At 40.9% G+C, this 24288-nt stretch overlaps 1 protein-coding gene across 1 annotated transcript in view; it reads right to left on the reverse strand.

The window, feature by feature from the left end:
- The window catches only part of RPTOR (regulatory associated protein of MTOR, complex 1), a 143043-nt gene that overhangs the window by 64395 nt on the left and 54360 nt on the right, over positions 1–24288 (reverse strand). The window contains 4 exon segments of the mRNA XM_009578393.1: positions 2743–2844; positions 6301–6376; positions 16119–16263; positions 17200–17300. Coding sequence (XP_009576688.1) covers positions 2743–2844; positions 6301–6376; positions 16119–16263; positions 17200–17300 — 424 coding nt within the window.

The raw sequence follows: 24288 nt of genomic DNA on the forward strand, positions 1-24288 counted from the left end.
TCTCAGTGTTTTTCCACACTGCATATTCAAATTCAATTATTTTTCATGTTTAATATTGAAGAATAACTACGTTACTTGGTTCGTGCCTCATACTATGGACAACTGATACGAGGTACTGAAGTAGTGCAGAGAAAGTCCAGTAGAAAAAGATGGTTACAAGGGAGAGTGTGTTTCACCTCTGAATATCGGAGCTCAGGTCTCAGGACAGGTCATAAGAGAAAGGATTTTGTTCATCCTGCCCTATTTGGCACCAGCCTATTGAACCTACAGAACTTGGCACGATTAACCATGTGCTTTAAAGGTGCCCAGCACAGGAATAACAGGGGCAGCTGTCTGAGATTAAAGCAGCAATAGAAACCAGGGCATGGTAGAAGCTGGGGCAGATGAAACAACAGGCAGGAACATGTTAGGTGCCAGGTGCTTACACAGACATGGGAGGCATACAAATCTGACAATACTGTTATTATCTGACCTTCAGAAAAAAACAAGTAAATCCACAAATTCTGTCATCACTGGGGGAAAAAAAATTAATGTAATTGAAAAGGATTTCCAGGTGAAGATACAAAACCACATGTCAACACTGCTAGCATCCCAAAAGAACCTTTAACTGAATCAAAACGTGTCTTATTCTTTCCAGGACACCATTTCATTATTTTCAAAAACAAAAAAAGCCATCAGTCTCTTTCAGGTTTTTATATTCCCACTTCCCAAACTGATTTGCACAATCACCTGAAGGCAAAACTGACACAAATTCTAAGAGACTTGTATGAGGATGTGGGGAGTCTATGCATAATTTATGAACTTTTAGTGAAATTATGAAATTGCTATACTGTGCCACTATATGCACACAGCACTGCATCACATCCCTCCCTGACATTCGTCCATCATTATTCCTAAACAGAAGATAGGGAAGCTAATTATGTCCACACACACAAGAGGATAATTTAGAAGTAACAGTCCACATTTTGGTAGGAATCTAACAAATGCAGCATGGAAGAAGGGGACTGCAGCAGTGGTCTCCCCAGGGCTTTCTGTGGAGCTCGTGCTGCTCTTGTCTATATGCACTGGAGATCGCATGGCAGGAGTACCTCCACAAGGAGCAAGCATCTGCTACTCGTTCAGGCTCTGCGTATGCTAACTCCTCTTTGATGACTTCTCTCTCTCTGCACCAGGAAGCCATCTGTGCCTGATCTGCCCCATGCACAGCAAGAATTCAAAATGGAAAGCAACTTCTTGAAGTCAATAAAAGACCATTTACAAAGGCCTGTCCTTGACAAATCTAAGCTTTGCGTGGCTGGTGTCATGCCCCTGGCACTTAACTTCCTTCCCCAGGGGCGCATCTAAAATGGGAAAACAGAATCGACCTCTGTTAGGCTACAGCAGCATAGTCTAAGCACTCCCAAGGGGTCAAAGCAACAAGACACTCAAAAGGGGTCTGAAATGCATTTCCTTCCCTCTCTTAATCAGTTGGTCTCTGATTCAAAGTATCTCAAACCTGTTAACAAGCAATCTTACTCCACTATACAATGAATATGCTTTAATTATAAGAATAATTACATTATCCTAGCTCATTTTTGCTCCAGGAAGGAAAGCAGGTTCCTTTGCCAGGTGACCTCTCAATTCTACTGCAAGGTTAAGCTACCTGCAGAGCCCTCTGGTGCCAAATAATTCACTGGAAAGCAGCAAAGTTGGTGCTAGAGTAGAAGCCTGCCTTCTCCCATTGCAGTGACAGAGATAAACCATACGTCTGTTTATCCAACTGATCTCTCAAGGCTTGGGAGGCTCAGGGAAATTAAGATTTGGACTTACAGAGATTGATGGTGCTGTCAGTCACAAAACAAGCTGGTAGCTACAGAGGGAATGTGAGTCTTCTCACATTTAGTGACAGAAATCACATATCCTTGTACAAGTGACTGGAACCGTGTTCCTTTAAACAGAAAGACTTTTGCTGCCTGGTAGAGAAGAGACCACAGCTACCTTGACGAGGGTTTATATTTCTGTCAATACAAACTCCTGGGGAAGGAGAGGGCAAGAGCAGATGACAATTGTAATATGTGCCTTGCCATAAAATATTATTTGAAATGAGGTGTTATGTTTCTCCTAGATTTACTTCTCCTTTATACACATGAACTTTGTCTAGTCAGAGCAAATGCCTACCAGAACTCTACACTCCTTCCAGGCATGGTCTTCAGAGACTTGTTCCTATGTTTTGCAGCAAAATTTCAGCATCACATTAAAGGGAACACTTTCTAGGCTGTACCAGACAGATAAAGAAGCCATTTCCAAGCTATTTACACTGCAGTAACTTCCACTTGTTGAAAACAGAGAGAAGATAAAGTCTCTGCCTGACAGAGCTGGCATATAACAGGAGATACTACAGGAGAAAACAACGAAGATGTGCTACTCCATGAAGAAGTTTTGCTACTTTAGAGCAAAAGAGGAGGCAGCTGAGACTGATACTGTTGAAGCTGCAAATGGACTATAGCGCGAAGTTTTGCTCAACGGAGAGCGAAGGTATGGGGGAAGAAAAGCACTTTGTCTTCATCTGCACAGGTCTAGCAAACATGCAATCAGCTCTAATTAATCCTGAAGGAGCCCACGTAATTTATGTACCCAAACGCCATCTGGTTGATAGCACAGCACTTGGCGGGCAGGGAGAGACACGCACAAACACACCATGTCAGCTGTGGCCGAGCTCCCGCAAGCCTCGGTGGTGCCGAGGCCCCTGCCCCGGCCGCTCACCTGCAGGACGATGGGGAGCTGCTCCGGGGGGTTGCGGTTCTCCACGCCCATGGTCAGCCACACCTGGAAAGCCGTCAGCTGCTCCGCAAAGAAGGGACTGTGCTGTTGGAGCAAGAGCAGGAATCCAAGTTTGGTTTAAAAAAAAAACACGCAAAACAACTACTTTTGGCACCTACGGACTCGCACAGTTTATTTTTTCCAAAAACAATTCTTTTTAATTGGCAAACATTTGTTTGGGTTTTTTTTAAATGTATAAAAATTTTCCAAAGACCGACCAGACACAATTCCCTTTAAATATGCTGGCATTCTCTAACGTGTCTGAAAAAAGGAGAAGGAAAGAGTAGAGAAACAGGAAAAGATATCACAAAAGGTCTCAGGGAAATCTGGTGAATCTTTTCCACATGAGAAGCAGATAGAACAGCAGTGGATTTATCTGCTCTGCAGAGGTAGTTTCACTCCTGTAGCAGCACTCAGTGCTACCTCTGCCCAGTCCACAGTGAATACAATCCAACAACAATGAAAAATATGTCCATCCACGTCTCAGTCTTCCTTGGCTGCCATAAACCTCTCCTACAAACAGGTGGCAACTCAGATGTGCTGGTTTGGGTTGTAAGGCTGTCTCCTATTTATCAGTTTTTTAATTCAAGCCTTTTATTTCGCTATCCATCACTTCTGACACCCATAATGCAGTAAAAGGACTTCATACAGGCAAAAAATCAGAAAGTCTATTTACTATATTGAATCTACTAATTTATTAGAGATATCCTGGTAGTGTGGTAAATGAGCATAAAAGTAACATGCAGAGTGCTACAGCATTTAATAGACTTTACACTAGTGCCCTACTAAAGATGAGGGGTGGGATGCACTCCCAACATCAGCTAATACCTATCGGTTGTGCTTTGGTACTTTGACAGTACTCAAGACAGTTACAGTCATATGTTGTTTTACAAAATGCATCTGAATGGCACCCAGTAAATATAAAGGATACTGGCTTGTAGTATCTCTAGGCATAAAGGAATCTGGTTTAGGGGACAGCAAATACAAGCAGAGAAAATATCACAGACTTTGAAGAACATCCGACATAACTACAGTCTTACTCTAACAAGACGTGATTGTTTGGGGGTGCACCACGCTGGCTGGTGAAACAGGAAGTTTACTTGGCGAGATCTGACATTTTGCAGCACGTTTTAAGTCCCCGGAGCCCGCTCAAGTGTGCAGAGCGTCTCTCGTCTCCCAACACCAACGGTGACTGGCCAATACTGTGACACTTATTCCCCAAAGCTCTACCCCGCAGCGCGCACTCGGACAGTCCCTGGGCACATCAGCATCCCCTGCCAGCGCCGCAGCGCTTGAAGAAACGCTCCTTTTGCCATCTACCACACCAAGCACGTGGTGCAAGCTAGGTATGAGGAGTACCAAAGCACACAGCAGCTTCCAGTTAGAAATCTACAGGGAAACAGAAATCAAGGGGGAAGGAGGCAGGGAAGAGATGGGAGGAGGGAGAGTAAACCAACACAAACCCGCTTCTGCCCAATCGCCCCCCCGCCCCCCCCCGTACGAGCGCTGTGAGCCCGCAGGCCCTTCTCCATCAGGTTATCTTATTTTCCAGGTCTGACTAGGAAAGAACACCTAGAGAATAAGCAGAAGTCAGACGCACGTGGTTTATAATGTGCTGCTGAAACAAAACAGCCCTGGAGAAATTATCAATTGCTTTATCCAGGGTCAGATTGGACTCTAAACCCGCAGGGGCCAACACGGCCGGCAAATGGACGGCAGCAGGTAATCCTGTGACTCACCCGGGCATTTGACATCCCAGACACCGATTGCTGCTCCTGCCAGCCTAGTTATGAAACAGGCTGACTAACCTCAGTAACGCAACGCCCCTTCCTCCTGCCTTGCACTGAACGACAATTTCTCCCAGGGTTACTGCTGGCCAGCAGCAGCTAAAACCTTCTCCGATACACAACGCTTCTTGCCGGGCGTAAATCAAGAGGTTTGAGGGTAAAACGTTGATTAGAACAGAAGGAATAGATCAGAGGTGTGCAACCATCTGTCTGCTCTAACCGTTTGTCACAGTCTAGAGCTAAGCCCCTTCCACTCCCTCCCAAACAAACAGCCAAGTTTCATGCTCCTTCTGTAGGTGTCTCACAGAGACATTCAACAGGGTAATGTCCGTCCTCTCTCTACAGAACAGGCACAAACCTACACGGTATGAATCACGCTGCATTTCAAATGAAAGCGTAAGGAAGAGCTCAGAAGAGGACTTGATCCTGCCTTTACATCTAGTGCCCGGGCTACCTTGGAAACTCGCAGCATTCCGGCTCCCAGCTGCGACTGCACGTTGTTAGCTCTACCTACCTCAAGTTCAAGTCAAAATACACAAGAAATTACATTTGCCAGGCTTGAAAACCTGGTTGTAAATTGCTTCCACCCTATATTGAATCAATCACTAGTTGAGAATAACCAGTCTTATTTGCTGATCTCTTGGTCTAACCCCTAGCAAGCATTTGCCTCCTCTCATCCCTGAAATACACAGAAAATTGCTAAATTTCAACTCACTTGACAGCAAGTGCCCAGATGAGGTCTAAGACTAATATAAAAGCACCCACTGACATTGTTAAAGACCTGAAATAAAAATGAACATAAGCTAGGAAAGGAAAAATCATATTTGTTTAAATTTTAAAATACAGCACATACAGTGGAGAAAAAAAAGGGCTGGAGGACAAAAGCCTTAAAGCATCTTTATCAACCCCCAGCCCCGCAGAAGTCCACAGCTCTCCTCCTGTACTCAGGTCTTGGAGACAACCCTCAATCGCAGCCAGAAAACCTTTTGGAAGTTTGGCAACATAAATAAAATGCAAGAATGTTACTGTAAAATTAGAGAGAATATCACAGTGGAATGGGTATCTGAGGTTGTACGGTAATTACTATTTAAAGGTTTCCGTTCCTGAAATGTCAAAAGAATATAAGGAAAAATCCATTCTGATTAGATGAATTTAAGCCAAATATAATATTAAAAATTTTACTTTTCTGCTCTCTGAGATTAACTAAAGTAGAACACACACACACAGACACCCCCCCGTGACTCATATTAATGATACTATGCTTAAGAAAACTCTTTGGACATACCCTCAACCTTTATTTTATTTTCAAATAAATATAACTCCACTAAGATTATTTTTGCGTTAAAGTTATTCATTTCAAAAATCATGCTGGCATGTTGCAGGTTTTTTTTGTAACAATACAAAAGTTAGTCAAGACTGAGTGCTCTGAAATTTTCAGAGTCAGGTCTCGGGCATCATTTCTACTGGTAGGAGTTGCTTCCTCACCAACAGGTGCGGGCTGAATCAGACATCTCATGCAATAGTGAAGAACTTAAAGCTAATTTTCAATCTATTCCTCTGAGTGAGGTGAGCAGACATTTACAATTTTCAAAAAATATAAACCCTTAAACTGCAACAATTCAAGGCTCAACAAGCAAAAGTGATGCGCTGAACTGAGGTTTCAAATAACGGGTTAAACTGGGCACACAACATTTCAAGATACTATCCAACTTACCCTAAAGGCAGTTCCTTCCTCTATAATTGTAGGTAATTGGGAAAGGCAAATATCAACTGCAAGGTCCCATGCTTGCCTAGAGAAAAAGGTGAAAGAGGAAAGGGAAGTCATTACAAGTTATCCATAAGTAACAGCGGGGTAAATTTAATCTGATCATACAAGTATCTGGACAAAGCAGTGTTGTCTGACTGGCTTAGAAATGCTTAATATTCCCTTTTTTTTTAAAAGGCAGATATAACATACGAAAACTATTCAGAGAAACAGTGAGAAAGTCTAGTCCAGCATCGCATCAGGCTGCCCAACAAAACGTGAGCGAGGTAAAACTATCCCTAGCTGAAGTTCACAGAAACTGCTCCTCTCTGTAACACAGAAAGAAGCCAGAGTGAACTGAACTCTTATTATACACCCGTCCTCATGCAAAAATGGATGACCTCTTTTTTAACCTAGAAAAATGAACTCAATCCTGGATTAGCTCCAACCCATAATCCTTCAGCACACACCTCTATACACATCCAAAACCTCGCGTGCTCTGTACCCAAGTCACATCAGCTCAGGAGGATGCAGTCCTGCTGAGAAGCCCTCCAACTCACAACTCATGGATACACCTACACCACCACACTAATCCTCCTCTTCCGCATCCTCGACACAGATACCGTGTCACTGCACGCATCGCTGAGAAAAGTAACTCGGTCTCCATTAATCTAACCCCGAGTTGGGTTTTGCGTGGCAACCTTGTTTACAAAGATCGGCTCTACATGACTCACCCTAAGGATGGAGGGATGTACGTTAAACTAGAAGAGGAGAAAACATTTAAAGATTTCAGTTTTTACACTTATCTACTGTATTATTTAATGGCTAAAGTATTGTGACTCACAATGTTTTAGTGTTACAGTTGTAACAGCACGTAAATTACGTACACGGCCAAGGAACCTGTTGTGGCTGATTCAGTGCAAACAAAATGTGCTAACAGTCTGCTTCAAAACGCTCACAAACTAAAGGAGGACCAAACTAAAATGAATGCATTTGGTCTCCAAAGTTCCTAAAACACCTCTAAAAAAGTGAAACAGTTACTTTTTACCCCAGAAATGATTATCCCTACTCTATCCATAGATGTTCCAAGCACTTTTCATTTTAACATACAAATTCATGCACTTTGAAGGGCTAGTGAGTTCAACCACCACCCGCTGGGTTTTTTTACACAAAAGAAACTAATTTACTCTCCAGACACATTTGCTCTTCCATGGCTTGTGGCCATCATGTGTTAACATCAATAGGCTAAGCAATTTTTCTTCTCCTAGGAACATTTGCAGACATAAGGCCATAGGTGATAATCAATACAGTGTATTTTAGTTACCTGCTCTAGTAAGTTCTTAAATCACCCTGTTTTGAGTCAAAGCCTTCCATTAGAACAACTGCCGAGCAAAATCCATCCCATTAGCCTAACTGGCAGCTGTTCTCAACCGAAAACACTCTCTGCAATTAGATGGAAAAATAAACTATAAGGCTGTTGCATTTTTTCTATGGCTTCAAGAGATGCAACTTGTTTTAGTTGCCCCAGACATTGTCCCACCGCTTCACAGCATTCACCTTCCACTTGACAATATGCTGCCAATATAATTAAGAGGTAATCAAGAGATAATCAAAGCACAGGCAACAAATGCTTCCCACATGCTCAATAAAGACCCGTGCTGGACACAAAATGTTTACACAGAGCTGATGAGAGAGAGAGTTATTCTTGGTTGAGGCAGAAGCAAAGTCAATTAGTACAAGTATAAAGATAATTTTACTTCAAGCAAAGAATGAATATTTCAGACTTTCAGGCCTCTTGGAGGAATGGGCAATACCACCTAAAGAAATTCTCCCAAACATTAGAAAATATCAATACATAGTGCCTTTGAGAAAAGTTTTACTACATAGGAGAAAAATGGTTTACAGATCAGAGATAACTAGTCTTATTTTGGCTGCCTATAAAAGGATTCTGCGTAGGTCATTATACTGCAGAGGCACAGAGCTAAGATGCTGAACTCCTCAAAGTCATTTTAGGTAAGAAGCACTAATAGTGCTATAAAGCAGCCCTGCAAGGTCAGATCTCAAAAGTTTTAAGTGTTATCAGCAAGAACAAACGAAAATTTAAAAAGATATTTTAGTAGATTAAAACAAAATCTCTTTTTACAATTTTAAAAACAGGCCATTAAAAGTCAATGTAGCCACACAGCCAATGTTACTCAATCTTTTAAAAGAATAACCACCAATATAAAATCTTAACATTACTGCTCATCACAATCTAGAGAGCTGCTGATTAACATCAACTGTGTAAAAAGACTCTAATCAATTCAAATACTTAAAATGATTCTCCAGCCTTTCCAAACTAGCTCAACACACCGTTTCTGCTCCATCTCCGCAGGAAACAGAAAACCTCCCCACCCAACCAGACATGTGAGCAAACAAGTTTTGCCTGAAGTAAACATCACGCTACCTCCAACTACTAGCACAGCCACACGTCCCTTGCGAGACTTTAGGTCTCACAAACCATGAATGAGTTGTCAGATAGCTAACCCACTGCATTGGCAAAACAGACATGGCATTAAACAGGCATTACAATAATTAAAACAAGCCACAAAGGAAAGGTAAAGGACTAATGCCACGGACTATGTGAAGAGAAACAGAAGGGGAAAAATACTTGTTAACAGTGATGGTGAAAATAATGGCTGCTGGTGGTGGGGAGGAGGAGCAGTGATTGACTGTTTTAATATGCCAAAGGGAACTAGAAAGGTGGGCAATTTGTAGATATGCTCTCTGAACTAATATTACACTTTAGCACACAAACAAGAGATAAATTAGGAAGCAGCAGAGGAACAAGGATGGGTGGCGTTGCATCTCAGAAGTGATTTATGAAAGCCAGCCCAAGAGATCACTACCTCCCTTCCTTCTTTGTGGAGACTACTGTTTGCAAAGCGCTTTGGAAGATTTGTTTTCACTACATCAGGTACAAAAAGAGCTGGGTAATACCTCAGCATCGTTCCTTCCTCCTTCCTTATTGCGCTCTTCCAATAACCCCTGGACCCCTTGCTGCGACAAGACGACACTACGATGCATCCACTGGGCGATAATCTACTGAAATACCGCAGCGTTTCAACTTCACTACGTTATGCTAGTAAAAAATGTGTTAATGAGGTTCTTTATACTATGTTGTCCTAATCACTCTGCATGTACAACAAATTGATAGAGCGCTTGCATAAGAAGAGAGAACAACTCCTCTTTGTACACCCCAGTTAAGTTAGAAGCTATCATACACTTAACGTAAGGTTTTATACACGTTCCTGTTACGTCTCCCCCAAAAGGGCAATAAAAACAAGAAATCCCACACAGCGACTGATTTGACCAAGTCCAAAGGATTTCCATCACGCACCACCCATCAGGAGGTGGCCATTTCAATGTGGTCTAAAACCAACGTGTATGAGGCAGTAACTCGAGAGAACCTGGAAAGAGGCACCACAGGAGGTGAAGCTCGAGTTACCCGTCAGCGGGACCACCAGCCCTCAAACCACAAGCTCAAAAGAATTTTTTACGCAATCAACCACACAGCATGGCTATACTTACCCCTTATGCTTGTTTGAGACCTGGCAACCTTAATAGCATCACAGCTCGAAAAAGGCAAAAGCCTTTTACAGTGCTCCATGCAATGCCGTCCAGCAATCTCATTAAAGAGGTCAAACTCACAGACTTTCAACTACGTCCCATTAGGATGAGGGACTCCTTAGGTTCGACTGCAGAGAAAACGTACTCTCATGCATCTCCCATATATATTTCAGAATAAACGTATATTAAATCCTCTCCTTAGTTGGAAAATTGACTCAGTTAAAAAACAGGCAAGAAAGTGCTTTTGTTTATCCAAAGCAAGCAAAGCAATGCAGCATGCCAACAGAAACAGTCTGCAAAGAAAACAAGCCAACAATGCCCTGCATCTCTCTCTGCACTGATCAATCAGTTCAACAAGGTACTCACAACACACAAGATGCAAGCCATCATCCTGGGAAAGGATACAGGATTTCAGAATATGCGAAAATTAAAAATGAAAAGGCAGTGCTCCTCCATAATTCTACAATAAAAATTAAACACGGAAAGAGCTCTCCTGAATTCCATCGTTAACTCTCTTCTCCCGTGATAGAAACACTCATGTATTTGTCTTTATATTTTAGTTTCAATTTTTCTTAGCCCTTCAGCACAAAGTCCCTATTCGCATGCCCCCCAGACTCCATCTATCTCCCCCCCTCAGTTCAATACCAGTTTCATTACAGTAGGACTGTTTAAACTTTTAATAATTTAACGTGAACTCATCCAGCTGCCTTTACTTTGTTTCCCAGAGGTGCTGCAAAGTTTGGACTTTTAAGCAAAGAACAGAAGGCCGAGAGTTCCAGCTTTGCTCAATGACTGTTTTATTGTGCAAATCCATTAAATGTTCGGTAATGGAAGCCCACAGTAATGCTTTAACAGCATAAATGAAACACGGTTACAGAGATGTGCGTTAGTCTTTCTTCACCCACATGTACTACGCTAGCTGGCAGATCGTGAAGGCAGATTTTCTTACACTCAAATTTTCTGGGCTCAGTCAATGTCTAATGCTTTTAATTCTCATGTCACGTTTTTTATAGCGTATTATTGATGTCTTTTAACATTCTCTCTTCTTCTGGGAATAGTTTGTATTATATTGTACTGCACATAGTATTAGTGAAAATGAGTATTTCTTCTTGGGACAGTCACACTGAGAGCAACTAAAGAGAAGTTGAAGCCATCTGTAGTCTTGGGGCTCAGGCACCAGGGTATCTGCTTGTTTTGAACTGTATTTCTGGAACTGTTAAATATTTCAGACTTTATCAAGTATGTTGGATAAGATTTTTCACGTTTGTTTTTTCTGCAAGTACAGTTCAACAACACACCCAGTTTGACTGAATTTTCAGATTTCAGCCCAAATTCACCTACTTCACAGTGACACTGTGAGCTCCCTAAGCCTGCTTTAGGGGAGCCAGCTGGGAAGCTGCTCAGACACAATGATTTTTAAAAAATATTTATTGCTGTGAATATTTGGCACAACTATGAAATCCTCCTTTCTTCTACCAATAAATTCCCCTGCTCTAGCCACAACTTAAAGCACATGCTTTGCTATTTTTGTCCTACATTTCTCTCTGTTAAACTATTTGTAGTCCGTTAATGGGTCTTGGAGATGTTAAGACTAACACTAGACAAAAAAAATCTGGTTAAATCAACGGTGTAATCTGAATCAATCTAATCCTTCAAATGCCAAACAGTTCCAAATACCCTTTCAAACAATCACTTTCTTCTGCTGAGATAGTAAGTCTTTTTGTGCACCTAAATGAGACTCATTTCTTTGCGAAATCGGTGAGTAGACCTGCATCCATTCTGCAACACTCCCACAATGTTCAAAGACTCCAGCTCCTCTCTTACCTGTAATTGGGTTGCTATATTATGGTTTTCTTTTCAGCTAGAATTTCAAGCTTATTTTATTTGCAGTATGTCATGACTTACTTTCAACTAGAATTTCATGGTTGGTGTACACACTATGCAGTATTTCTATTATGGACAAATCATAGCTCTTCCAAAGCATAATTAAGGTACTTTGTTTTTAATATACGACCTATGTTAGGAAATATTTCCAAACACATTATTAGGTCTTTTCAAAGGCCATGAATATAACTTGCTGCCAACAGCAGTAATGTATAAACCATAATCCATCTCAACAGAGATCAAGATGCTGCCAGAGCATCAGGCCTCCTATTCTTACTGCACAATAGACAGAACGACTCTCGAAGTTGAATAGCACAGCCAGCCAATCAATACATATTAATATTAATACTTGTATTATAGCAGTGCCTGCAGCAGCCAAGAAGCTACAGTGCGAGGCACCATACAAACAAAACAGCCCATGCCCAGAAGAGTTTACGCCTAAGCAGGTAAGCCAGAGAAAGCCAATAAAAGTAAGAAAAACACGAAGGAATGAATATGTCAGAGTCTATCAGCTCTCCTGATTCCTAAACACGGTGCCCTTCTTGGTGAAATAAAAAGATTGACAGCTTGTGGGTCAAATTTTCCCTCAAAAAATAAGCTTTCACTTTTCCTCAATTTTTCAGGTAAAAAGGATAATTAACAGAACAGTTAACAGTGGTCTCCCAAATGAATTGACTGGAACAACAATTTAATAGGTCAACATTTTAAAAAGTTGATTTCAAAAGGACTAAACCAAAAGGAACAGAAGCTGGTATCTCCAGCAACCTCAGTGCTGCTATTACAACCGTGCCAGACCCTCAAATCATGAGACATTTCAGTGCGACTTAGGGAAAATTATCAAACAAGCACAGACAAAGGTAAGCAAAAAAGATAACGAGCAAATGGTTCAGATTTAATGTCTGAAAAGGGGCAGTCACAATTACTCACGAGGTAAACTGATGCCTAAGTCAAGCGTAAGGAACATTTCGCAGACCTGCCCGCCCCTCCGGCGCGCTCACACGGCAGCACACGCCGCCAGCCTCGCGCAGCCCCTCCGCGGCTTCAGCAACGCAACGTCACCAGGAGCGGCCGAGCTCCGTCCTCCAGCTACAGGCAGCGAAGGGGGAAGCAGGAACACCGTGCTCCGACCTCGGCGAGGCAGGAGCTCTTTCTGCTCTTTCCCCTCTCACTGCCTGCGAGATGCTCCCCGTAAGAGAGTTGCAAGGCCGGTGCAGAGCACCACGAGCGCAAATTCAGGGCTGCTGTTGCAATAAGGAGGGAGATCAGGGCAGCGTACGCAAAGTTCAGAAGAGATGGTGTGTACGTTGCTACAGTCAGTGAAACACTGACATTTACTTAGGCCTTTTCTGCAGAAGATGGCGCGAAAAACGTACTAACATACAACAGTAGTTTGCTTCTCCAGTTAGCCTTCTGGGGATATGAATTGTACCTGTATGTAGATCCCATTTTTAGTCACTATCTCAGCTGTGCACGCGCAGAACGGCTTGTGTCCGTAACGGCAGAGAAACATGGTAATCTTGTATTACTTTTTGTGAACAGAGGAGCAAAGCCTAGGAAGCCAGATGAGCACCCAGAAGGTAATGGAAGAGAGGAGAATATATGCATATGTGTACTGGAGAAGATAAAACATCACACCACCACTTAGGCTGCAAGCAATAAACCAAAACCCGAGTCAGGAACACGCACCCGGTGCACACAGGATCAGGGTTACACGGGAACAGCGAAAGGTGCGAGGCCCCAACACAAACAACCCAAATGAACAGCCCAAAAAGCACAGAAGAGGGGAGGAGGAGGAGGGCTGGGGAAGTCCCTTGAAGGCTGAAGTCAGATCCTTGAGGAGCACTGGCCGATACACGCCGGAGCCACTATTTGCATTCATTACGCATTTATAACACTGTAGGAGAGAACCCTGGAGGTTCTTGCCCACCGCCTGCAGATCGAACCATTGCCGATGACACGGCAGCCAGGACTCACTCCCCAAAACATTGTCTGACATGCTGGGTATGAAAAATCTGTGAAAAGGCTCAATAAAGCAGCAATCAGCAAAAACTTGCTGTATCACCCATCACGTAACAACGCAGATGTAGATTCAACGTGATCATCAAATCACATTGTTTGAAGTTTCCGTTCTTTTCAACACTCCTTTGGCCAACTCTCCCTGCCCTCCAGTCACATTACCTAGTTTATCTAAACACTAAAATGGGTTTGGAGGTTTCAGATCAGGGATCCATTAGAAAATTCTTGAATGAAAGGTGATAGATAAGTGCAGATGATTATTTTTAGAAAATATTTAAGCGAGCCCTAAATTAGTTTCTAAATCTGTCCTTGCTAAAAATTCATAATAATGAACTGAGCCGCCTCTGACAAAAGTGGAATTTTCCCCTTTGCTAGATTTGCTTCAAACTGCACATTTTTTGGAGGACACTGAATAAAGTGTGTCAAGGGATTCTCTGCTCGCTTGCTGTCTACTTTGCCAGCGTTTGGGATTCACAAGGAAAAAAGCCCCGCATGTGGCTTTTCTCAAGGAATTTCTTCTTCTGGTAAATCCTAAAAAGCAGCAGCACCATTATCCTGTGGTATGGTCTGAGGGACTTTACAAAGGTATTTACAGCACCATTTTGCACCAGGAGAACTACAATACAAGCGAAGAAAAGAATGTGTTTCTAAAATCCATCACACTACCAAGCAGGACTATGAGAGACACAGAATGGGATCCAGGTCTTCCTAGTTTCATTCCTGTGGTTCAGCACGTGGATGGCAACACCAACTCCAAGTCATACTCCCATAGGAAACCAGAAATATAGGTTTTAAATACGCTGGCAATAAAAATGAATTATATTCCCATCAGGAACCGGAAATACAGGGTTTTTTTAATATGCTGGCAATAAGCAAGCTATAAATAACTCAAGAAATTTACTGTTTTAATTTCAAAACTTCTGCAAAAACCTGTTCCACTCCACTGCAACTCGAAACACACAGTTTGTGGCTGAAGCTCTGCCACATCTAGCTGCAACATCATCTGAAAGACAACATGGGAACTCTGGTGGTTTTTTCTACTCTTCACTTACAAACGTCCCGGTCCCTCATGCGACATAATGATAAAACAACTCACCATATTTACACATGACTGAAACAATCTTCCTCAAAAGTTGCTAATCCAAAGCACTTAAGAACATTGTTTGCCATAGACAAACACACAGTACATTCAGCGAGGCTGCCCAATTGCTAGTAATTCCATCCAAAGTCTCCCCTATTGCCTCCGTGTTTTTCAATAATTAAAGCAGCTTTGTATTACCAGCAAACGCCTCCTCGATGACTGCTTGCACCTGCAAATGCTATTGGGGCTCTCTGTTATTAGCTTGCTCCGTTTCTTAGAGAAAACGTGACATATAATTTGAACTCACTGATGCTGCTATGAGTTTTTTTACTGATCATCATCACTTCATACCTCCTCTACATTTGTCTTCCTCCACAATTTTATGGAGGAAGCTTATCAAAAGGATTTTGAAAATGCAGGCAAATTAAGCCCACTCAGCTACGCTTACCTGCCATTTTATTAGCCTTTTAGCAAGTTACCCAGCTATCATTTTCTCCTACAGAAAACTACATTAGCTTGACTGTATCAGTTTGTACTTAGCCAAATTTTGTACTGTTCTATTCTTAATCATACTGAATAAAAAAAATGAAAGCAAGTATTTTTGTTATTACTATTATTTTTATTATTATTATTCAAGGGCCATTTGTTTGATAGTCAAAACCACATTTAAGAGCTTTTCAGTAAGCGTGCCACCTCCATTTCCATTAATCATCTTAAAAGCAACAGTGAAAGTAGATGAACTCTGCAGCAAAAAATTTCTTCAACAACACAAGTTAAGAATTTTTCCCTTAGGCCCTCAGCTCTCGATTTCTTCAACAACACAAGAATTTTTCCCTTAGGCCCTCAGCTCTCCCCACCCTTCACAATCACAGGTGACTAGTTTTACTTTGTGAAAATAAAGGTAGCAGATGCCCAATTTCTTTTCTATTTGGAGTGAAAGATTACATGGCTGAACTGAAGACTGAAGCTTCTGTATTACGGAATGGAAATACAATTATGTATGCATAGAGAAGAAATACATTTGGAGATGGGTATTACGCTGCCATAAGCTGTTTAATTTTTGATCCACTGACTTAATCAGTAAAGCACTGTGTAGATTTAAGTAGTAACAATCTTTCATGACTACAGCACCTGAAGTCTCCTTAAGGCATCAGCATGCAGCCTTTGCAGCGAGGGTAACCTGTTGGCTGTGACTTACCACATCGCATGCATGTACGTTGGAGGTAGACGAGGGCTGCTGACGGGGGTACAGTTGTAAGACCTCATAATTCTTTCTGCCAAGAGAAAGTTACGAAATAAACTGGCCACAAGCAGGTCTTGCCTGAAGAGCTTCTGGAAAAGGTCTGCCAAGAGATTGCATGAATTACTAGATGCATATCTTTGTAACTTGAGTACCTCAGGTAATAGCAAAAATCATTTAAAACATAAAAATATGTTAATATTTTATTCCAGTAACATGGAATCTACAACAGTTTTGCAGTGACATGATATGACAACTATTAAATGGAAATCTGCCCTCTGAGTTCCCTTAAAACATCACAGTTACTCTCCATTAACAGAATTAAATACTTTCTACCTCAGTCGGGGTTTTGCCTTTTCTGGAAAAAATGCTTCTTTTGGTGTTTCACTTAAACTCAGCCTCCCTAAGTTTTTGGAAATTACTGAGGGAGAAAAGGACCTGTGTGTACTATTTAATCAAGAACTATACTGGCAGTTTGATGTGCTTATGAGAAGCCAGAATTAATCCTAAAAGACAGCAAATGCATCACCTTCTATAGAGGCAAAGAAGAATTTATGCTGTATTGTGCATTAGAAAGAGCACAGTTGGAAAACTGTTTACAGATTTGGCCACCCATGCTCCAGAAGTATGAATTCAGAGCAGAACAGAGGTACAAAAATGAGATGAAGTTACTCATGGGAAACACAGACTGTCTTACCAGCAAAGAGGAAAAAACCCTTTATTTATGATAGTAACAAAGGCTGGAAGAAAACAGATTGCTCTTTACAAATACAGTAAGAAAGAAAATTATTCAATCTAAAGCAATCATGTTAGCACTACAAAAAACCCCTTCCGGTTTCTAATAATCAGGTTGCTGAAATGCTTCTGGTAGAAGAGCAAATATAACTAGCCTTAAGATCCACTCTGACCTGTTCTTTCAATATCAGGCTTTAATTTTCTCCTTATTTCAGTGTCTCATTTATCTTACTCTTCATCCTTCTACTTTGAGTAAGCAATGCTCACTTCCGATGAAAACTTGATGCGCCTGCCCAAGTCCTACCTCTAGGCAAGACATTCCATGCAATGGTGTCTGTGATAGCAGTGAAGATCCAATTCAGCTCTCCCAGGGGAGTTCTCCTGTCATTCAGTCTTCCAGGAATCCTACAAGTGGCGGAAAAAAAACAAGTACATTTCCTATTAAAAAACATATTTTTTGAGATACACACACATGCACACCTCTAAGCCTTAATCAAGGCTCACAAAAGACAGCATTTCCAGAACGTTAATTCTTAACCAAGAATTAATGTTGCTAGACAAACTTTCCTTATCCAAAATCTATTCCATTTGAATTTGCTTACAAGGTGAATTGCCAGATAAAGGATGATAAACAAGGAATTGTTTATAGATAACCGAGCTAAAGGAAAACATCTGGGAAGATATCACAGAGATGATATTGATTGCTGAGATGCAATGGAAATGCCTTTTTCTTAAAAAGTGCCACCCTACTTCATTGTATCCATTATTCACTTCTTGTTGAAATACTTAATAATAAATACAATTTGTATTACAAACTGTATGCTCACGATCCATAACGTCCCTGTGTAAGAACTTTTGAGTGATCATACTCCATAAAAAAACAATTATTATTTTTTAAACAGTCAGAAAGCTCAGAACAGTAAGAAAACACGGTCCTTTTGTTAAAAATTGGCTGCAATTTTTTGCAATTACATGCTGCAAGTAATGCATGTACGTCACAGCTCCCTGTTGCTGCAAAGTACTGCCTGTTCATGAAGAAATGTGACCCAGTAAGATTCACCTTACTGTTCTAGCTAGACTATCTTTTAAGTCAAAATCAGAGGATGCATGTGCCTGCTACAGATGGTGCGGTTGCTCGTTTCTGCGGGGCACCTTTGCTGTTTCTTACAAAGACACACAGTTTTTCACCAGTAGGTTCTCTGAAAACTTGAATTCATTAATTTAGTGCTTACCTGTCTACAGATTTGTTGCATTGCCACCAGTACTGCATGCAGGTGCAAATACAGTGTCTTGCTAAAAAAGTTATTGAGCATAATCAGCAGCTTTTCATCCAAACAGGAGACATTTTCTGCAATTAAGAGCTTTCCAATTAATACACAGGCATTCATGGAAATCAGTAACTTGAATGCCAGTTCCTTAACCTAATTTAAGATTAACATATTACCCCACAGAAACTCAACAGCAAAAGACACATTCTTTCTAAATTCCATAAATCAGGCATTACTAAATCCAGAGTGAAAAACATCACTTCGAAAAGCATTCTGGAGCCCTCCTATTGCAGTCACAGCACAAATGGAGGTACCACATTCTACCCCTCGCTGGCTACAGGCAAGATTTGATGCTCGTCTAGGGAAAAGTATTTACTTAATCCAGGTTTCAGTGTAGTGGTAGTCTACACATGCTGTGTGTAGTCACTTCGTGATCTTACCCATTTGTGCCATGACAGCACCTACACGCCTAAAAAGTACAAAATAATAAACCAGAATTGTTTTATTTCTATTGTGTTCTCTCCCCCCCAAAAGAGAACAAATTCCTTTCCCCTAAAGAGTCAGGGGACCAGCAGCGCAGCGTGCGAGGGCAGCAAACAGCAGGCACTGCCACTGCTGCTGCAAGCTGTCCTGCGACCCACAGCAGCTCCCGGTCTTCCTCCATCTGGTCAATACGCATATCTATCCGGCCTGCAACTGGGAACGTAGTTTCAACCCTGAGAATATCAAAACCCTGTCACAGCAATACATATCAGGGGTCTATTTGTGCTGTAGTAAGGTACTAAAAATGCTGAGGAGTTCAGTTGTTAATTTTATTAAATATTTTAAAGTAGAAAAAAGTGGCACTGATCAGTATCAGGGGTGGCAGCTTTCCAAATAGCCATCTAGTCTTCTCCCTGCTCATACACAGGATATGCAGTGAAAGTGAGCAAAAGTTTTGGTTTGTTTTTGTTTGTTTGTTTTTTAAGAGTATATTTTAGATAGGAGAAAATAACTCAAATTGTGCAAAAACCTGAAATATTCATACTGACATCCCTTTCCTCAAATAAAGGAAAAGCAGAGAGCCAACTACCGATTCTACTGAGGATAATCCACCTGCATGTTACGTGAGCATTTAATAAATAAATGCTTTTAAGTGCATTCCCTTAAAGCCAGAGGGTTCTTACAGTATACACAAGCAGTGTGGGACTGGAGTAACATTTTTGTTTGTGACAGCAAAGGCCCTTCTGTGACTATACCCATACACACGCACACACGTGTGTGTATATTTTGGCTATAAGACCACTTGCATTTAATAGAAGATTCTAAGAACACTCCAGTTGTTAACCTCTCTTTGAAAATCACTGGCATCAGTGCACAGGTCCCTTAAATCTTGGATTCTGAAGTTTTATAGCAGTACGCTCACTATGTTTTTAACAGTGATATCTATAGATAAAAGGAACTCTTTGCTGTAAAATTTCCACATGGCATGAAGACTCATCAAGTAGTAAAACACAGAAACAAAAACCAACCCCCTCCAAAAAACCACCAGTTTACCTTGGAAAGCCCTAAGCATTTAGGGATGGTAACAGACAGGCAACCGAGCACGGATCCTTATCACAAGAAAGTAGCACAGCAGCACATCTTGTACAAGCGAGCGAGCAGCGGACAGAGGTGATTTTGCCTTGTATAGCTGAGACTGATACTAGAATATTTTGCCTAGGATTCACATTTTGGCGTTCATTTAAACTGCTTAAAAACAGGACATACAAAATATAGAAGGTGCAGAAAAAGCTTAAAAGAAAAAAAAGATAGTGAATGAATGTCATACAGTGAGAAATTTAAGGAGGTCATTCTATCTACCTTACCAAGGAACAAGTTGAACATTGTGGATAAATACCTACAAGAGAGAAAAATCTTGGTGCCAACAAATAATTTACACAAGTGGAGAAAGAAAGAAGAGCACTTGACCATTAAAAGAAAGGGAAGCAATTTAATCTTCATCTTTCACAGGTTCAAGGCGCACACACACTTCAGAGGAGCACGAGTTATTTGGCTCTGCTGAGGAGTAACCCGGTGAAATTCTGTAGCCCGACATACGCAGAAGGTCAGAGCAGACAAACTAACAGTCTCCTCTGGGCTTAACATTTATTATTCTAAGCATCAATAAACCAGAGACAATGGCCTGACCGAAGCACAGCCAGTGAAGGTGGAACAGCAATGTTCCACCAGGAATCGTGCTGTTCCAGGTCCAGGATCTTGCTTTTGTAGACTGAAAAAAGCCACTCAAATTTATTTCATCCAGGAGCTGAACCTGATCTCATACTGTATTTATTCATTTGTAATAAGACGCGAGGTCCAAAGGAACTTCAGGACCAACATGCAATCTGATTTCTGTGATTTAAGAGACCAAATGATAGTCTACTATGACTCAAAATCAACATACGCACAACACTACTTAAAGGAAGAAAAGTGGCTGTAAATGTTCTTCAATATCTCTCAGCTTCTGCCTCCAAGCTGATCTGCTTTCCTAAAGATGCTTTCTAATGCTTATTTGCTTCTCACAAAAACAGGAAAAGAAGAAGAAAAAAACAAAAAACAAAACGCAAAAACCCCACCCACCCAAGACCAACAGACTCGGTCCTAGGCTGTCTTATTAATACTCAGGCACGCGAATACACAAGCACAACCTGGCACTCTCAAGCACGGCGTTTTTCCCCTTGAGAAAGTATCAGAGAGAGGATGGGGAAGTTTCAGAAACGTGCACCTAACCCGGTAGGACATCCTACAGATTTAATCCTAACGCACCCCAGCTTCCCTTCTGTAACAAGCTTTCAAATATTAAAAGTATCAGGACAAACTACATGAAGCAAGTGCTTTCTCTATGGCAACTTACTCTTCTGATATGTATAGCAGTATTATTTCCATGCAGCTTCAGATGAAGCATAAATAGTTTCTAAAACAGCTAGAAATTAAGATCTTATAAAAAATTCCTGTCTGTCTTCATATCGGAGGAAAAATACACATCTCTGAAACACTGTTTGTTAACTGATCCCCCAGAGCAAGCAGAGGGAACACGAGGCCACACAACTGCTCTTGTGAGGATTTCACATAAATATTTGCATTGCAGAACACCCTCTGCAGCAAAATAGCAGCATTTCACAAGTCAGAATGTTATTAATTAGAAACCAAAGCAATCCTTGCTGAGATTCCCTAGCAAGCCAAATGCTGAGCTTAAACCATTTGATGGCCACTTGCAAGCCAGTTTTCAGTGGAAATAGAAATAGGGTCTTTCACGGTAGAGTTTGAATCTTTACACCAGATGGAGAGTTCTGTGCACCATTGATACTAAATTCTCTTTATTAAATGCTGATTGTCTGCTTTCTTGGGGAACAAGGTATGCTTGTTATTTTTTTTATTTAAAGACTTAAAATAACTACTCATTAGTATAGTATAGGTTTTATTTTGGATTTTAAAATGCATTTGGTATTTTTCCACAATATCACTGTCCTTTCTAAGACTGACTGCAAGATTCATAGAAAATAATACAGCTACCTACAAGGGACTGCAGACAAGAAGCAGAAATTAATAGGATGTCATTCTTACATCTTATGTGGCATCAGGCGAGTTCATTTTCTTTCTGCCCTCATATATAGTCAGGAAGATACTAATTTCGTACCTAGCACCAGCATTGTGAAGATTAATGCTGCTCAGTGCTTTGAAAACCTATGCATTAGGTGTTAACGGTGAGGGCAGAGAGAGTGTGGGGAATAGCACAAGAATGAAGGCCAATACATTTCCATAACTGCACAAAACCCTACCAGAGCTTTCAGATTTTGAACTGGAATTAGAAAGCAGCTATTAGAAGAGAATTGGCAGCAGGGCTGTTCCCTATGCTGCACACAGGAATCAATTAAAGTTGGAACAGTCACCTCTATAAATCGGCAGATGAAAATAAACACAATGTATTTTCTGTTCCTAGATGGGACTACTCAAACTCTCGTCCCAGAAACTGGAGGACAGTTTGTAATACTCCACTGATGAGCTGAGCGATCCAAGGAAGGGATTTTTAACACAGTATTACTCAATGACAGTTGATCTTAATCATCTTTGAGAATTAAAGTTTAAGCTTCCAAAGGCAACAGAAAAGTTATTCTTAACTCTCAGATTGCATTCAAATATACTCTGATGATAGGGACAGTGAATCAGCCAACCATCAGTTAAACACATCAGCCGAGTTCCATCTCCATGCACCAAAACTCGAGGTACCAACCTCCCACCCCAGTTAGGAGAGCTGCACCACAGCAGTACATTAAAATAACCAACAACATATACCACAAAGTCACAGGAGAGACATACAGCAATCTCCTATTCATTTTTTCACACAATTACAAAGATTTATTTGAAATAATCAGTTATGCCTTTTTGGTGTTGTTTTTTTTTTTTTTTTAAAAAAAAAAACCATCATCTATGCCTCTCAAAGAAGAGGAGGTCACTTTACTTTTGTTATTTTTGTAGAGTTCCACTGCACAAATTTACTTAATGTCATTTTTCAGATAAAATATTTGGGGTGAGTACCTCTCCCTTGCACAATCCGCTCTTTCAAATCCATGCTGTGGCTACAAACTAAAGCTTCTTTTAATTTCTATTTGGGCATGCATCTACATAACCAGAACATCACAAGGCTCCAGAAAATTTTTTCCCCCACAAGGAATATTGCTATCGTCTTGGTATTGCTTCTCCTGATGTCTTTCACATTATGCTTTGACAATCAGCGAGAGCCTTTGACAGTAAGGACAAAGCAGACCTCATTTGTAAAAACTATTTCTGAGGGAGGGGAAGAAAAGGCAAAAAGGGCAGGCTGTCTCAGCTGCTCGCTGCGATTTAACATCTCTGGACTCTCAATTGCTTCCTCCATCAACTTCCTGACAGACGCCTTTACAGAGGCCTAAATCATGGCAGTCTATTGTGAAAAGTGAGGACTACAAAATGTCAGGGTCACTAAAGAGCTCGTGCTAGGTGTAGCCATCAATGTCCTTGTCAGAAATTTAGCAAAATCCCATGAATCACTTTAATTATAGGGGAAGCATTTACTTCAAAGGATGCCAGGTTTTCCCTCTGGATGGGCTCCATCCTTATCTCTTCTTTTGGAATATAAGATATATAACACTGGGATACGCAATATCATGCTTAGACTTCAGAAAACAAGATACTTTGGCATCAATGTGTACCTGCGAACATTTGCAATAATTTTAGGTTTGGGGAAAAAAAGAAGTAAGGACATTTCATTTTTCACTCTTTCAGGGAAAAAAGGGAGAGAGTATATCACAGAAAGTGGTAAAACAGTAACGCAGGCAGGATACATGCCGTCGGAATCTCTTGAACTGGCAAGGGCTGCTTAGACAGGATCAACATAGTTAACGTGCTCAAAGACAACACGTCCTCATCACAAAATAAACATGAACGATACAGGCATGCCATGATTGGGCTCCTGAAACCTTGGCAAACTCCTTGAGAAAGACAAAACGTTTGAGGTTCTTAAATTATTTGTTCAAGAGTGCTGTAAGGCTTTGTACACTGGTGTTCAATTCAGGCATCTCTCTGTATATAGATATGAAAGAAGTGTTGCCATGAAAACCATCCTTTTGAGTACGATATTCACTTCGTATTTACAATAGGCTTTGCCTACACTAGAGACTGATACCCTGTAACAATGGCGATAAAATTAAATACTCCATTTCAATAAAACCAGATTTATTACAGAAGAGAAACTTTTCAGAATAACATCTTCAAAAGCAAAGTTTTTCCTCAACTCAAGTACTAATGAGCGACATATTACCAACAGGTAGTGTGGCAGAGCATCCTTGTTATACTCTGGCTAATACTACTCACTAAAACACTTAGATTCTGAAATATGCTCTAACGCCTTCTACTGAATTTTCTGGAAGGAAATAAAGGGCTGAAAGCTGCCTAACCTGGGTCTAAAGGCAAACTAAGAATTATAGTTTTTCCACTATAAATGAAATAATAAATATAAAAAAAAACAGGCTGCAGTATTTCAGAATTCGGACTAGCACGTGGCTGATTAAATATCTGCCAAGACATCTTAACTTGTGGCAGCTGTGATGACACAGACCTGCTAGAGA

Source organism: Fulmarus glacialis, unplaced genomic scaffold (assembly GCF_000690835.1).
Source record: "Fulmarus glacialis isolate BGI_N327 unplaced genomic scaffold, ASM69083v1 scaffold23065, whole genome shotgun sequence".
Taxonomy (NCBI): domain Eukaryota; kingdom Metazoa; phylum Chordata; class Aves; order Procellariiformes; family Procellariidae; genus Fulmarus; species Fulmarus glacialis.